The sequence below is a fragment of the Hippocampus comes genome, unplaced genomic scaffold (genome assembly GCF_001891065.2).
Source record: "Hippocampus comes isolate QL1 unplaced genomic scaffold, H_comes_QL1_v1.1 scaffold147, whole genome shotgun sequence".
NCBI lineage: Eukaryota > Metazoa > Chordata > Actinopteri > Syngnathiformes > Syngnathidae > Hippocampus > Hippocampus comes.
This window is the reverse complement of record NW_017805009.1, coordinates 3704205-3716685: the sequence shown is the minus strand read 5'-3', so window position 1 is coordinate 3716685 and position 12481 is coordinate 3704205. Positions and strand designations below refer to the sequence as shown.

The window sequence follows — 12481 nt, the reverse complement described above, 5'->3', positions numbered from 1 at the left end:
CGGTTACCCGTTTTTCCCGGCAGTCATGGCAGCTCCGTTTGCCCCAAATGTAGAGTGTGGGATTTTGCCCATTTTTTTTTTTTTTTTTTTTTCGCATTCAAGTCTTGCTGCTTCTGCTTACAGTCAACCATGGCACCCGTGACGGTCAGTGGTTGGAGGGGCCCCGCTGAGTCCCATCGGCTGAAAAGTTGACCACAGATGCCAGTGCGGGCCCTCTCATCCTGTCATAATCTGATGAAGTCACTCACGTTTGTCACGTTTCATCAAGGCTTTATATAGATGAAATGTGGACACCAGGCAACTTTAGAGCAAAATCCAATGAAGCTCCCTTTCCGGGCCCGGCTCCGGAGAAGTGTGAGATGCACGGGAAGGTTTCCCGTCCCACTAGAGCCTGCCTGAAAGTCTTAATACGCCCTGTGACCTACTGTCAGGTTTAGTTGCGGGCACCCCGTTTGACTGCGATCGACTAGCTTTCTCATTTGCACCATAACTGCCATGGCAAATGTTTAGACCCACAATCTCGCTGGGCATCCACGGCAATCACAGCATGTCCTAATTTGTCTATCACATCCCACTGCATTGTCTCATGACCATCCCGTTTTGTCCACAGGGGCTGCCTCGAAGTGAAAACATACATTGCTGTCTCTGGGAAGTTGGCTGCAAATAGAAACCGATGCATGACGGTGACATTTTAGTTGCAGTTATAACAGCTCCATATTTTCTAGATTGATTCACTGCAATATCAAATGAGCACACATCGTTGACACCACTTAGCTCCACCTCCACTGAGATTATCATTTGAGGTACTGCTTTCATTTCGTGGCTCCCACAGATGAATGAATGTCATTGACGTATGGTCCCCGGCAGAACGGTACTGCGTAACACGTGTCGTCGCCATAGCAACCCGCAGGCTGTCTGTGCTTGGACACTTTGCCGAAGGAATACATCTGAGACCTGATCACTAACCCAGATAAGACAGATGAGAAATAAAAATGACAGCTGCCAAAAGTCATGGGATCTCATCAGGCTGGTGAATTAATTATGAACATGTGTGTTGATGTGTGTGTTGAAGCAGGAATAATAGATGTCGATGCTGAGGATATAGGTGTCATTCATCCGAATGTGACTTCTGTTTTATAGAAAGTCTTTCATGGGTAAAATGTTTAGTTCCATTTTGTTTTCCATTAAAAAAAAAATATTTTCAAAATAACGCGGTCATAAAGAGTGAAGTAAAGAGTGTTCATTTTACAAAATAGTTTATCACAACTATCTATCTGGAAAAGAGGCTATTATGAATGGAGGCTATTAAGAAAAGAGCAGGCACTTTAAAACTGGAAAGGTGCTCGGACAAATGTATCTGTCACATCCATTACCGGCTAATATGATCAACAAATATTGCTGCTAGCTTGGTGACTATGCCACTCTGGAGAAGAGTGGAGCTATTTTTTCCATGAAGAAAAGTGTGCATTGCTTTGTTTATAATAAAATAATGTCATTAGATTGTGCTTAGTGATGAACATGTAGAAAAAGTGTTTTCATCATTAAACCATAAAAAATGATTTCTCAGACAGAAAAAAAATCCAAACAGGAAGGGGTAAAAGGAAAGACTGCCCTACACAACCTTTTCACATGAAGCATATTTGCCTCGTAACATAGTCAGTCGTAAGAAATCAGAGCGTCAACTTGAATGCGCTAAAGAGACATACAGTCCACCACATGTATAAACAAAGCTGAATTAATTCAGCAATATTGACACGCAAACTTATATGGCTTGTCCTTCGTCACCCGGATTGGCTGTCAATAAGGCTTGATGGTGACTTGACGACTTCGCTGATACCATCTGAATAAAAATAACTTAATTGACCGTTAGCTGGTATCAGCATCAAACATTGCAATGGCTTGTTAGAACTTTGGGCCTTAAAGTCTGAGTTATCGACCCTTGGAAGTTGAAAAAGATCATAAGCCGTTGTGTGCCTCTTTGACAGAAAATCTGTAGGAGCGGCACCTCCATCTATGGCCAACCTCAAAGGGTCTCCTACGAAGGCCGCATTTGAAGATGGCCTCAGACGCCATGAAGCCACAGGCCTTCGTAGCTGTCAGGACGGTTCAAACTCACAGTTGCTTTCCATAGCTAAAGCGATGTATGCCCTTAAAAAAAATGCATAATGATCAGATACACTAGACTGCACAGCTTACGTCAGTTTTCATCAGTTGATAAGCCATGGGAAAAACTCCCAAGTGCCAGAATGAGCAGAATAATTTTGCCCGGAGAATGTGCCAAACAGAGCTCTGCTTGAATTAGCCTAGCTGCATTTTTTTCTGCTTCTACGATTTTCTATAAAATATGTAACAGATATTTACTTGAGTCAAATCTTGGAATGAAAGTCAAATCATCAAATAGAAGGTCTATTGAGATTCAAAAGCTTTCTTTCATCCTTGAATATAATTCTTCTCATGTAAAATGCAACTGTCCAACAAGGGGATCTTTCATATTTTCTTCTCATCGACACATTTCTCAAAACTTCTCACTGACAGGTTTAGTTGTGCTCTCGAGCGTCACACTCCAGCAGCGGTGATTTGCGAGCGCCCGTGGGGGTAACTTAAGCAGCGTATTTTGCTCTGAGATGATACAACAAACATGTACAATAAACGTGATATTTGAATTTGGCTTTGTAAAGTATGCAAATGACTTCGATTTCTCCAAAAAGCGTCACGCAACTAAAACTGAATGTAAAATTAGCCGCAATCCGTATTTATCCGTCTTTGGACACATGTGAGTCTAAAATGTGAACTGGCCAGTGCAGTGTGGGTCAGACGTGGACAGACTCGTTTCGACAGGAAATTCTAGATGTGCACGGCCACGATGACTGCGGAGTGGCGCTCGGCCCGTGCAGTAGGACTTCGCCATGGCGATTGATTTATTCGGTCTTCTTAACTAGTGTTCCTTAGCTGTTGTCAGGAACGCAGGGATGGCTTAAGATCCCCATGACGACCAATTGCGAGTGTTACCTTCAGAGCGTGCGTATCTGACCTTGTTGTTTATTTTTATTTTATTATTTTTTTCCTAGCATGAAAATATGTCTTTAATGCAACACAATCAATTGCTCCCGCCCAAGATAGAAAAGGGGATCGACGTAGAATAAAAACGTGTCAATGCCAAACAAAATCCCCCTTTTATTTCCAAATGTCACACTTCGATTCCTCGGTGAGAGATGGTGACTCATTCAGCCACTTAGCACTCATCCCACTCCATTTTTATTCCCTTTGATTTGTCAACAACAGTGCCCCATTTGTCTACCTTCATTTTTTTTTTTCGGGATACCCTTCAGATTATTCTGTAATATATTTATTTCTCGCTCATTCAACAATCCGTTTAGAGACTCTGCGCGTGCAGCTGTGGCATATTAATGAGTGAGTCATGCAGCATCTGCTCTGTCATTGACAGGTGAAGCAGATTATGGAGGAAGCGGTCACCAGGAAATTTGTTCATGAAGACAGCAGCCATATTGTTTCCCTTTGTGGTGAGTAAGCAAACACAACGCCGGATCACACCTATGCTTATTTCGGCAATGTGCACTGTGAACAACTCCCGCAACAGAAAAGCCATTCCCTGTGTCTCCTGACTATACTGCTCACAAAATTAAATTTGATTGAAATGTATCATTACATTTGTAACACCTCAAGAGGGTGCGGGACTTTGCTTCTTGTTCAAGATAGATTGTATGAAAGATAACGGAAAGAAATAACACATATTACAGCTAAGAGTGTGCTAGCATAATTAGCATGAGCTGTATGGCAGCCCGTTTATTAATTCAGTGCAAGTCACGCACAATTTGTTCCGGTATGCCAGTCGATGTCAGTTTTTCTCCAGAGGGAATAATGGTCATAAAAATAATTAGTCTACCCAAAAGCACCCGATATGAATCATGAAGGGGCCCGAGAGTTACAGGAATGTTCCAAAGTAATAAAAGTCAACTATCAAGGGTACTAGAATAGGAGATGAAAGTAGCACCCGGTAATGTTACAGTGATGTGATTTTTTTTTTTTTTTTTTTTGTGGCGCTTTCTCCAATATGGCCATGGCTCTGTCGTGATCAACTTTTTCTTTTCTTTTTTTTAACAAGGCACAATAAACACTCCCAAGACTCCTCCATCCAAAATGGAACCGGCCCTTAATTAATATTATTAATTACCTCAGAGATTACCGCGCACTCGTAGGTCAAGTGGTTCCTGTCAAAAGAACTTGCTGTACTGGCTCCTGACAAAATCTATTTTGCTGAGACAATATACCAGTAGATGGATTTGTAATGGCACATTTTCCACTTGTCTTCTTAGCATCTGTTAACAGTAGTCTAATAAAAATGTACATATTTATACCGCATAGAACCAAATATAAAGTAATACTAGTAAATACTATTAACAATTAAAAAAAACACAAGAAAAGTACTTTTGATAGCAGGTCTCCCTATTTGTGAGTCTCTTTTAGAGACTGCAAAACTTACTGGAAAGTTTCTGTCAATAATAGTCTACATGAGTCAAGTGAATGGTTACACAAATTGTTTATTCATTAATTTGACATTTTTAGGAGAGTTGCTTCATATAAACGTGTCCATTAACACATCGTTTTAGAAATGGTGTTAGTGTGAAGCCAGTGGCATTTGAAGTTCTTTTTTTTTTTTTCAGCAATTGGTGCTAGTGAAGACTGATATTATTTTAGTGTGTGAGAAACACACTGCCCACGTGCAAGCCACACTTTGTCAGCTGTGTGGCTCAGACAAAACAAGATTTATTTGTGGAGTTCACTTCATCTGTTTGTACTGACTGATTTGATATTTGTATGATAGTAAAAGGGTTCAACATAAACACAAAATTAAAATCATGATAATAATTTCTGACATGACTTCCGGTTGCATGATGATGATGGTAAAACTTAATTTGTCAGATTCCCCAACAGATGTCAGAACAGTTACAACTGTCTCAACCTGCGGTCACCGTGACATTTAATTCAATTTAATCCTTATTCCACATCAATGAGCATGTTAGCGCCTGGAGGAAAAAGCACTGGAGGACTGAGAGCAAATGAGATCAAATTGCTTGAAGGACAAACGGTTTTGTTGCAAATTGTTATCAAAAAAGAGAATGCACATATCAAATCTTCAGTGCTTTTTTTGTGTGTGTGTGTGTGTGTGTGTGTGTGTGTGTGTGTGTGTGTGTGTGTGTGTGTGTGTGTGTGTGTGTGTTTGTGAATGCGAGAGAGCATGGTGTATTAGAATTTTCGCATTTCACATCCTATGAGGAAATGAACTTCAGTGTAGCTAAATGATGTTGCACATTCTTCCAAAATCCCGTTTCACAGTTTAGCGAGTGAAAAGTTATAGAAATACGGTGTCGCGCACTCCACAGATTTTATTAAAATATGATTGAACGTCTCCGTTTACACAACGCTTCAGTGTGTTTAATATTTAATGTTGTCGGGTTTGTGTTTAATAGCGTATTCATGGGAGAGTGTCGTGGAGTTCCTTTGCTGTCAGTATAAACATTATCCTTTGAATCTTTTAAAAGCCAGGCCGGTCAGTCGGAGGAGAGTGTTTTCTTCCGACCGTCATTTATCTTAATGGACCCTCTCCATGCTCTGTTTTGTTGTCAGGCACCTTCCTCCTCGCATCCTCCCCCTCTCGCGCCATCTCGCCGTGGCTCTTGTTACCACCCTCTTTGGGTTGTGGTCCGTGTAGACTCGAATTGAGCAAATGGAGGAGGGGAGACGAGCTCAGCCGACTCTCCAGGGAGCAATTAGCCTTCAACATCGTGGCTTCTTTGATGAGCTGCCATAGAAAGTCAGAACCGCTGAGACGCAATGAAGATAGTGTGGCGTGAAAACAAATGATGTGACTGGTGTTTAATGGCCCTCATTTGAATTATTTAGGGCCATTGTATCGAGGATCTACAGACTGTCGATTTCTATCAGAACATACAGTGAATATAAAAAGTCGACACGCCCCTGCTAAAAATGCCAGGGTTTTGTGACTTTTTTTTCCATCATTAATGTGACCTCTCACTCGTCCAACTCAGTCTTATATATTTTTAATGTTCCCAAGAGAGTTGAAAATAAATAAACTGAGAAAATGTGGCTGCACAAGTGTGCACAGCCTCTTCTAACTGGGATGGAGCTGTGTTCAGAATTCACAAATTACCGTCAAACACGTGAGTTGATGCACACCTGCCACCATTTAGACTACCTCTGATTAACCCAAATAGCTGTTCTAGTGGGCTTTTAATTTTTTCTCTCCTATATATGAGAAGTCTGAAGGTTTTGTATTAACACTGACTGCTATTTTGAACCGTTCGTCATTCCTTCCTTTCATTTCTTGATGTCATTGGACCATACACTGAATCTCTCAAACACAAGTGAGGGAAAATATGTTATGTGGTCCCATTAAACCAAGGTTGAACTTTTTGGACCATAATTCCAAAAGATATGTTTGGCACAAAGACACACTGCTCTTCACCAAAGAACACATTACAGGAAAGTAGTGATTGTTCATGCGCATTGACATGTCGGCGCACGTGTCGAGTTAAGGAGAATGAAACCTCCATGTCCGCGCGCATATCATTTGGAGGAAAATGACGCATGACTAATATGTATCGCTCAATTGCTACTGGGTACGGAGGCGCCGAACTTTCTCAGGAAGTGCATCTCTGATTAATAAATCACACATCTTTTGAAGCTCTATTTTTCCCCAAAAGAAGAAGAAAGGAGTCACCTTGTGGAACCATTTTCATCTCTTATCGACAAATAAGTATTTTTCCTTTCACTTTCCGTGCTTTCTACAGGGTGCAAGTCACTTTGACCCTTTCAGGGTTACTACAGTGGACAGCTTATCATCTTATCAGGTTACAGGGTGCATGAAAGGGTTCATGAGGCTGCGGGACATTTCGCCCCACGTATCGAAGTTGACAGCGTGTGTTCAATCCCCAAGTGAATGAATGAATATGCATACTAAAATAATATTGACATGTGTTTCATGTATGGGACTATTTTTATGAACAGATATTAACAGAGACACATGTTCACATTATTTCTTGACCTTATATTTCAAAGATATTTTACGCTTGGATCAAAACAGAAATAATACAAAATAAGATACAATACAAACATAACTTAACAATATTGTATATCGACTGTCTGCACTGCTTTGATGTAAGATCCAGCAGGTGTCCTCTTTAGCGACAGATTGACACAGCACCGACACCGTGCCAATACAGTATCAAAGCAGTTTGCCTAATGTGCTGCAGCGTTTTATGAGGCCTCATCTACCCGTGTGAAGCACGGTGGTGACAATGTCCTGCTTCGGGGCTGTTTTTCTTCAGCGGAAACGGGGATCTTATAGTCAAGGCAAAGGAAATTACGAACAGTTCGAAAGAGCAGGCTGCGTTCGCACTAAACACTCATGCATGTGCAACTAAGCAATTAAATGTCAGGAAAAGCCCACCGCGTCATCCGAAATGTATCTGGTGCAGAGGCACTTTAATTGGTGTGCTGACTCTCATTTAACATGAATTTGAATATTATTCTGAACGCAGCCACGTCCCAGTGATAGAGTGTGCACACTCTTGCAACCACATTATTCTCAGTTCAATTTAATAATGGAAAAAGCTTTGAAGTCATTTATCTTGGTCTCTTTTTTTAACATCACAAACATGTAGGCTTTTTAGATCCCTCCCCCTCTATACTTGGCTAAATGTATTGTACACGCATGTTTTTGTTGTTTTTCCACGGACAATCAGCATCCATGATGACTCGGTCGATTTTTGCAAACTATCACACTTTGTGAGACGTCTTGCCGGTTGAAATGGTTTTGGTGAACAGCATCAAAAGGAAACAGTGAGTCAAACAAATCAAGGAAGATGCAGGCTTGTCCGTGCGGTACTGTTTTGTTTTGTTTTGTTTTGTTTTTTGGAAAACGAGCAGTTTCATTGGCAGCGCTGAAGTTACACCTCGCTTGGCGCCACCGTGAAAGTGGTTTCGGCGGTGACAGCAAAAGAGTCCGGTTCCCATTTACCGAGCGGCAGGATGCAGGAGATGAGACGCTATGTTTGAAGGAGTCTGGATGATGAAAACACAGATTATGATGCTGATGAGGCTCGGCTGCCGCTCCCTCCCTCCCTCCCTCCCTCCATGTGAGCTCTTCCGAAGCTCTATCTCCGATCTCGCTATCAACAGGGGTTGCCACGGCAACCACGGTCTTCCATGTGACCCCATGTGAACAGAGGCCCAGGATTAGTCCTAAAGAGGGCTCAAATGTCAACACAGCCTCAGGTGCTGCCTGCATGTAGGCCTTCAAGGAGAGGGCAATCGGCTTTTCTGCTCATTGTGGTGATTGTTCAAGTGTTCGTTGTACTTTTGAGTATTTCTGCGACGAAGAAACAGTACTTTTGATCCAGCATGTGATTTGAAGGTGATTGGTTCGTGTGTGCACGTGTTCAACCAAATGCATTTCATCGTTTTGTCGTGACCTCTCGAAAAGATTCTTTAAAAAATCTGTTGATTTGTACAGGTTTTAGGTCACATTAATTGTGGAAAATGTCTTGAAATTATTTACCGTGGTTTTTTGTTTTTGTTTTTGTTTCATCACAAATAGCTGCGCGGACACCCGCAGCGGCTCCTCTTGTTTTATGTTGAGAGGGAAGAAATTTCATCTGTGCTGTATGTTACACATACAGTACATTTGACAATAAAGTTTATCCAATCCAATCCAATCCATTTGAACAGGAGTGTAGAGTTTTTATGGCCACCGGTACCCCGGTCTTGGTGAGTTTATTGTGCTGTTTAACAAGAGAAAACAAAATAGTATAAGACCATTTCTTATTTTATGAATAATGTATTGATTGTTTGTTGTATCATGAATATTAAAAAAAAAAAACACACATTTGCATTAATCTGCGGATTTTATGACATGCGTTTTTTTGGTTTTTTTTTCCCCCCCAACCTTTTGTACTCAAACAGCTGCGGTGGAGGCATGTGTTTTGCACGGGTTGAAACGTCGAGCGGCTGGTTTTCTTCGAAGCAACAAAATAGCCGCCCTGTTCATGAAGGTGGGCAAGAGCTTTCCCCCGGCCGAGGAGCTGTGCAAGAAGGCCCAGGCGCTGGAGCAGATTATAGAAACTAAGTGAGCGAATAACGTGGAGCGGACAGCAGACAACGATTCTCTGTCGCTTCCGGACACGTCATTATTTCTCTGCGACTTTCTGATGTCTACTTGCAGACGAAGCCAAAGTTTGCAAAGCCAGGACAGTCTGCGGCGAATGCCTCGGCTTCCCAGCCTCACTCCAAAGGCCATGAAGAACCTCTGGATTCGGACAGCTCTTTTCGAGAAGGTGCTGGACAAGATTGTCCTCTTCCTGGCGGAAAACAGCAGGTGCTTTACACAGTATAAAATGTCGTGCCTGCGGATTGTGCAGGAAGGCTCTCTGTCTCCTATCTGTCTCCTATCTGACCCATTTATCTGTCTTCCAGTAAATATTATGAGAAAGAGGCTGTTCTAATGGACCCTGTAGACGGACCTATCCTTGCTTCTCTGCTGGGTAATTTGCGACTTTATTAGCAAGCTCTTACTGGCGTTTTCTAACAAACGTGTATTTGGTTCATTCATTCATCAAAATGCGGGATATCAGTGGTCTTAGCGGCGAAATTCCGACTAAAAGCTTTCCTGTGGTGTTAATTGCACCTCCACTGAAGCCTAAATGTGTTTCTGTGAATCACAGCGACGAGTTTAATTTCACATGGAATCAGATTGGTGCTTACTTAGTAGCCATGGTTATTGATAAAGAATCTGATGAATTCTAATGCAGGAGATGGATGAAAAAAAAAATGCCTTTCAACGTAATCATGATAAAAACGCCCTGTTTTGATTGGGACTGTCAGAGAGGTTTTCATTTCACAGTAGGCTAGTGTATGTTTATTGATGTAAGGTGCCGTGGTGGAGAGCTGCGAGAGAACATTCACGAGTTGTCCTGCCACGACTCTCGCTTCTTCTCGTGCACTGAAGCAAGCAAACGTCACAGGATCGCTCTGTAAACACGCCGGATGATCGTTCGGCCTACACTGAAGTGGGAACCTCGTCGTTTGTAATGGTCGATGCAAATGATAGAATCCAATCATGTAGGGTCAGTGAGAGGGGAGGTATTCCTTGCCGCATGAAACTGGCCACCGTTTCCCAAAAAAGGCTACGATGTCAGCGAAGATGTGGCAGCGCTGAGGGTGTGAAAATGACTTCTGTCAAGTTTCTGAACAAAAGAAAAAGTGTGCCTCTCATCACAAAATCATCTTCATGCATGAAGCTGCGCCATCTCATGCTGCAAGGAATAGCTCATTATCATGCCTCATCGGCTGCTAGGAGCAGAAAGGGAGAAAAACTCATGGGATGGAGCCCGTCCTTCCCTGAACTAAATCCTGTTGAGAACCTTTGGAACATCCCCAGGCAAAAAGATCTGTGAGGGAGGAGGCAGTAGCAAAAGATCTATAAGGGTGGGCGGAGGTTGACATCCAAGCGGCAGCTCTGGGAAGCTATTCTGACATCCTACAAAGAAATTCAAGCGGAAAAAGGCAAAAAACCCACAAGTTCAATGGATGCAAGAATTGTGAATCTGGAGGTGGCACGCTGTCAAAACAAGCACTCCTATGTTATACCGGTTATCTAACTCCATCTGTTAAGACGTTTTCGATAGGCTTTGATGCTGATGCTGCAACTCCAGCAGATGACTATTTTCACTTCTTTCCAACCTATAAAATGTTTTGAAACCTTATTGCGCGCTGCAACTCGGGACAGGGCATTTGAAGCTTTGTAGAAAATCATTCAAATTCCATCCTATCAAATGATAATGGTAGATATTAAATTCTATAACTTCAATTATGATGACTGTCATTTGCTAGTTAGGAAAATCTGGAAAAAAATGATCATTTGCATGATAATTTGCAATGCAGAGTATTGGCATTCAATGTTTATAGCACATCATATTTGTGATGTATTTGAGCATGTACATGATTTTACAGCTGATGTAAATATATTCCCCCCCCCGTGATAGTGGGACCTTGTGCTTTGGAGTATACGAAGATGAAGACGGCCGACCACTTCTGGACCGATCCCTCGGCTGACGAGTTGGTGCAAAGGCATCGCATCCACAGTGGTTACTGCAGGCAGGACTCGCCCACCAAGAGGCCTGCATTGTGTGTAAGTAAGGAATCGGGCGCAGCTTGTGCGAATGTGGCAGGATTCAAATGAATCTTTGCAAGTCGGTATGTGTCAAAACAAAACATTACAATAAACATTTACACTTGACGTAGTGTGTCTTTTTTTTAAGCACTGCCACTCTTTTGAATTTGTTACATTTCAGATCCAGAAGCGTCACTCCAGCAGCAGCATGGACGAGCGCCCCTCACCCTCGCCATCGGCGCGCGACTACGTGGAGTCACTGCATCAAAACAACAGGGCCACACTGCTGTTTGGCAAAAACAATGTGCTCGTTCAGCCGGTAAGTGTTGAATGAAGAAACTCAATCGATGAACAACACAAGCCAAGTCAGGTTCTCATAATATTGGAAGGACTTTTATTAACCTGCACAGCTCTACGCAAGTGCAAACTACAACCACCAAAAAATACTAATAACAATGTTAGTCATTCGGTTATTATTATTTATTTAGAAAAATTATTTGAACACGGAGCAATGTTTTCTTTCATTTCATGAATGCTTGAACCAACCAACACATCAGATGTGGGCAAAGCATAGCCTGCTCTGTTGCTATGTTTTTTTTTTTTTTGTTTTTATAAACCTGCCCCATCTGTCCAATTTGTAAATCAAATGTCGTCCTTGAGCAGAAAGGTTTGCCCACCCCTGCTATACCGACTATGCTTTTAAGTCAAAACTCAACAAAGTAAGTCCTTCATTGTCTGTTCCATTATGCCTGGGATGAAACCATCTGTCCTCATGGCTTGTTGCAGAGGGACGACATGGAGGCTATCCCGGGTTATCTCTCCCTTCATCAGACGGCCGACCTCATGACACTGAAGTGGACACCCAATCAACTTATGAACGGCTCTGTTGGCGATTTGGACTATGAACGAAGGTGATGATGCGATGGCGTGTCTTTGTGGGCAAAATAACGCCAGGATGCAAGATTACGCTGCTTTTAGCAAAACACTTAAACACGCCTTTGTTTCTGAATGATACAATGTGCGCGTGCGTGTGTGTTTGCGTGTGTGTGTGTGTTTGCGTGTGTGTGCGTGCGTGCATGTGCATTGTGTGTGCAATTGTGTCTCACAGACTGTGTATGCACAGCTCATCTAATTAGGCTTATTTTCAGCAGACAGGCAGCCTGCAGGTGGTTTATTGACTCAGACACTGTCAGACCAACCAGTAATGTAATATTCCTCTGTTAGTGTGTGTGTGTGTGTGTGTGTGTGTGTGTGTGTGTGTGTGTGTGGGTG

General features: G+C 42.3%; 1 protein-coding gene across 2 annotated transcripts in view; it reads left to right on the top strand.

Moving 5' to 3' along the window:
• Positions 1-12481, top strand: part of sgsm1a (small G protein signaling modulator 1a) — a 32351-nt gene that overhangs the window by 5468 nt on the left and 14402 nt on the right. For both annotated transcript variants that reach the window (XM_019862741.1, XM_019862740.1), the window contains exons 3-9: positions 3446-3521; positions 9004-9166; positions 9263-9415; positions 9514-9581; positions 11082-11227; positions 11391-11528; positions 11996-12120. In XM_019862741.1, coding sequence (XP_019718300.1) covers positions 3446-3521; positions 9004-9166; positions 9263-9415; positions 9514-9581; positions 11082-11227; positions 11391-11528; positions 11996-12120 — 869 coding nt within the window. The remainder of the gene's footprint in view (positions 1-3445; positions 3522-9003; positions 9167-9262; positions 9416-9513; positions 9582-11081; positions 11228-11390; positions 11529-11995; positions 12121-12481) is intronic.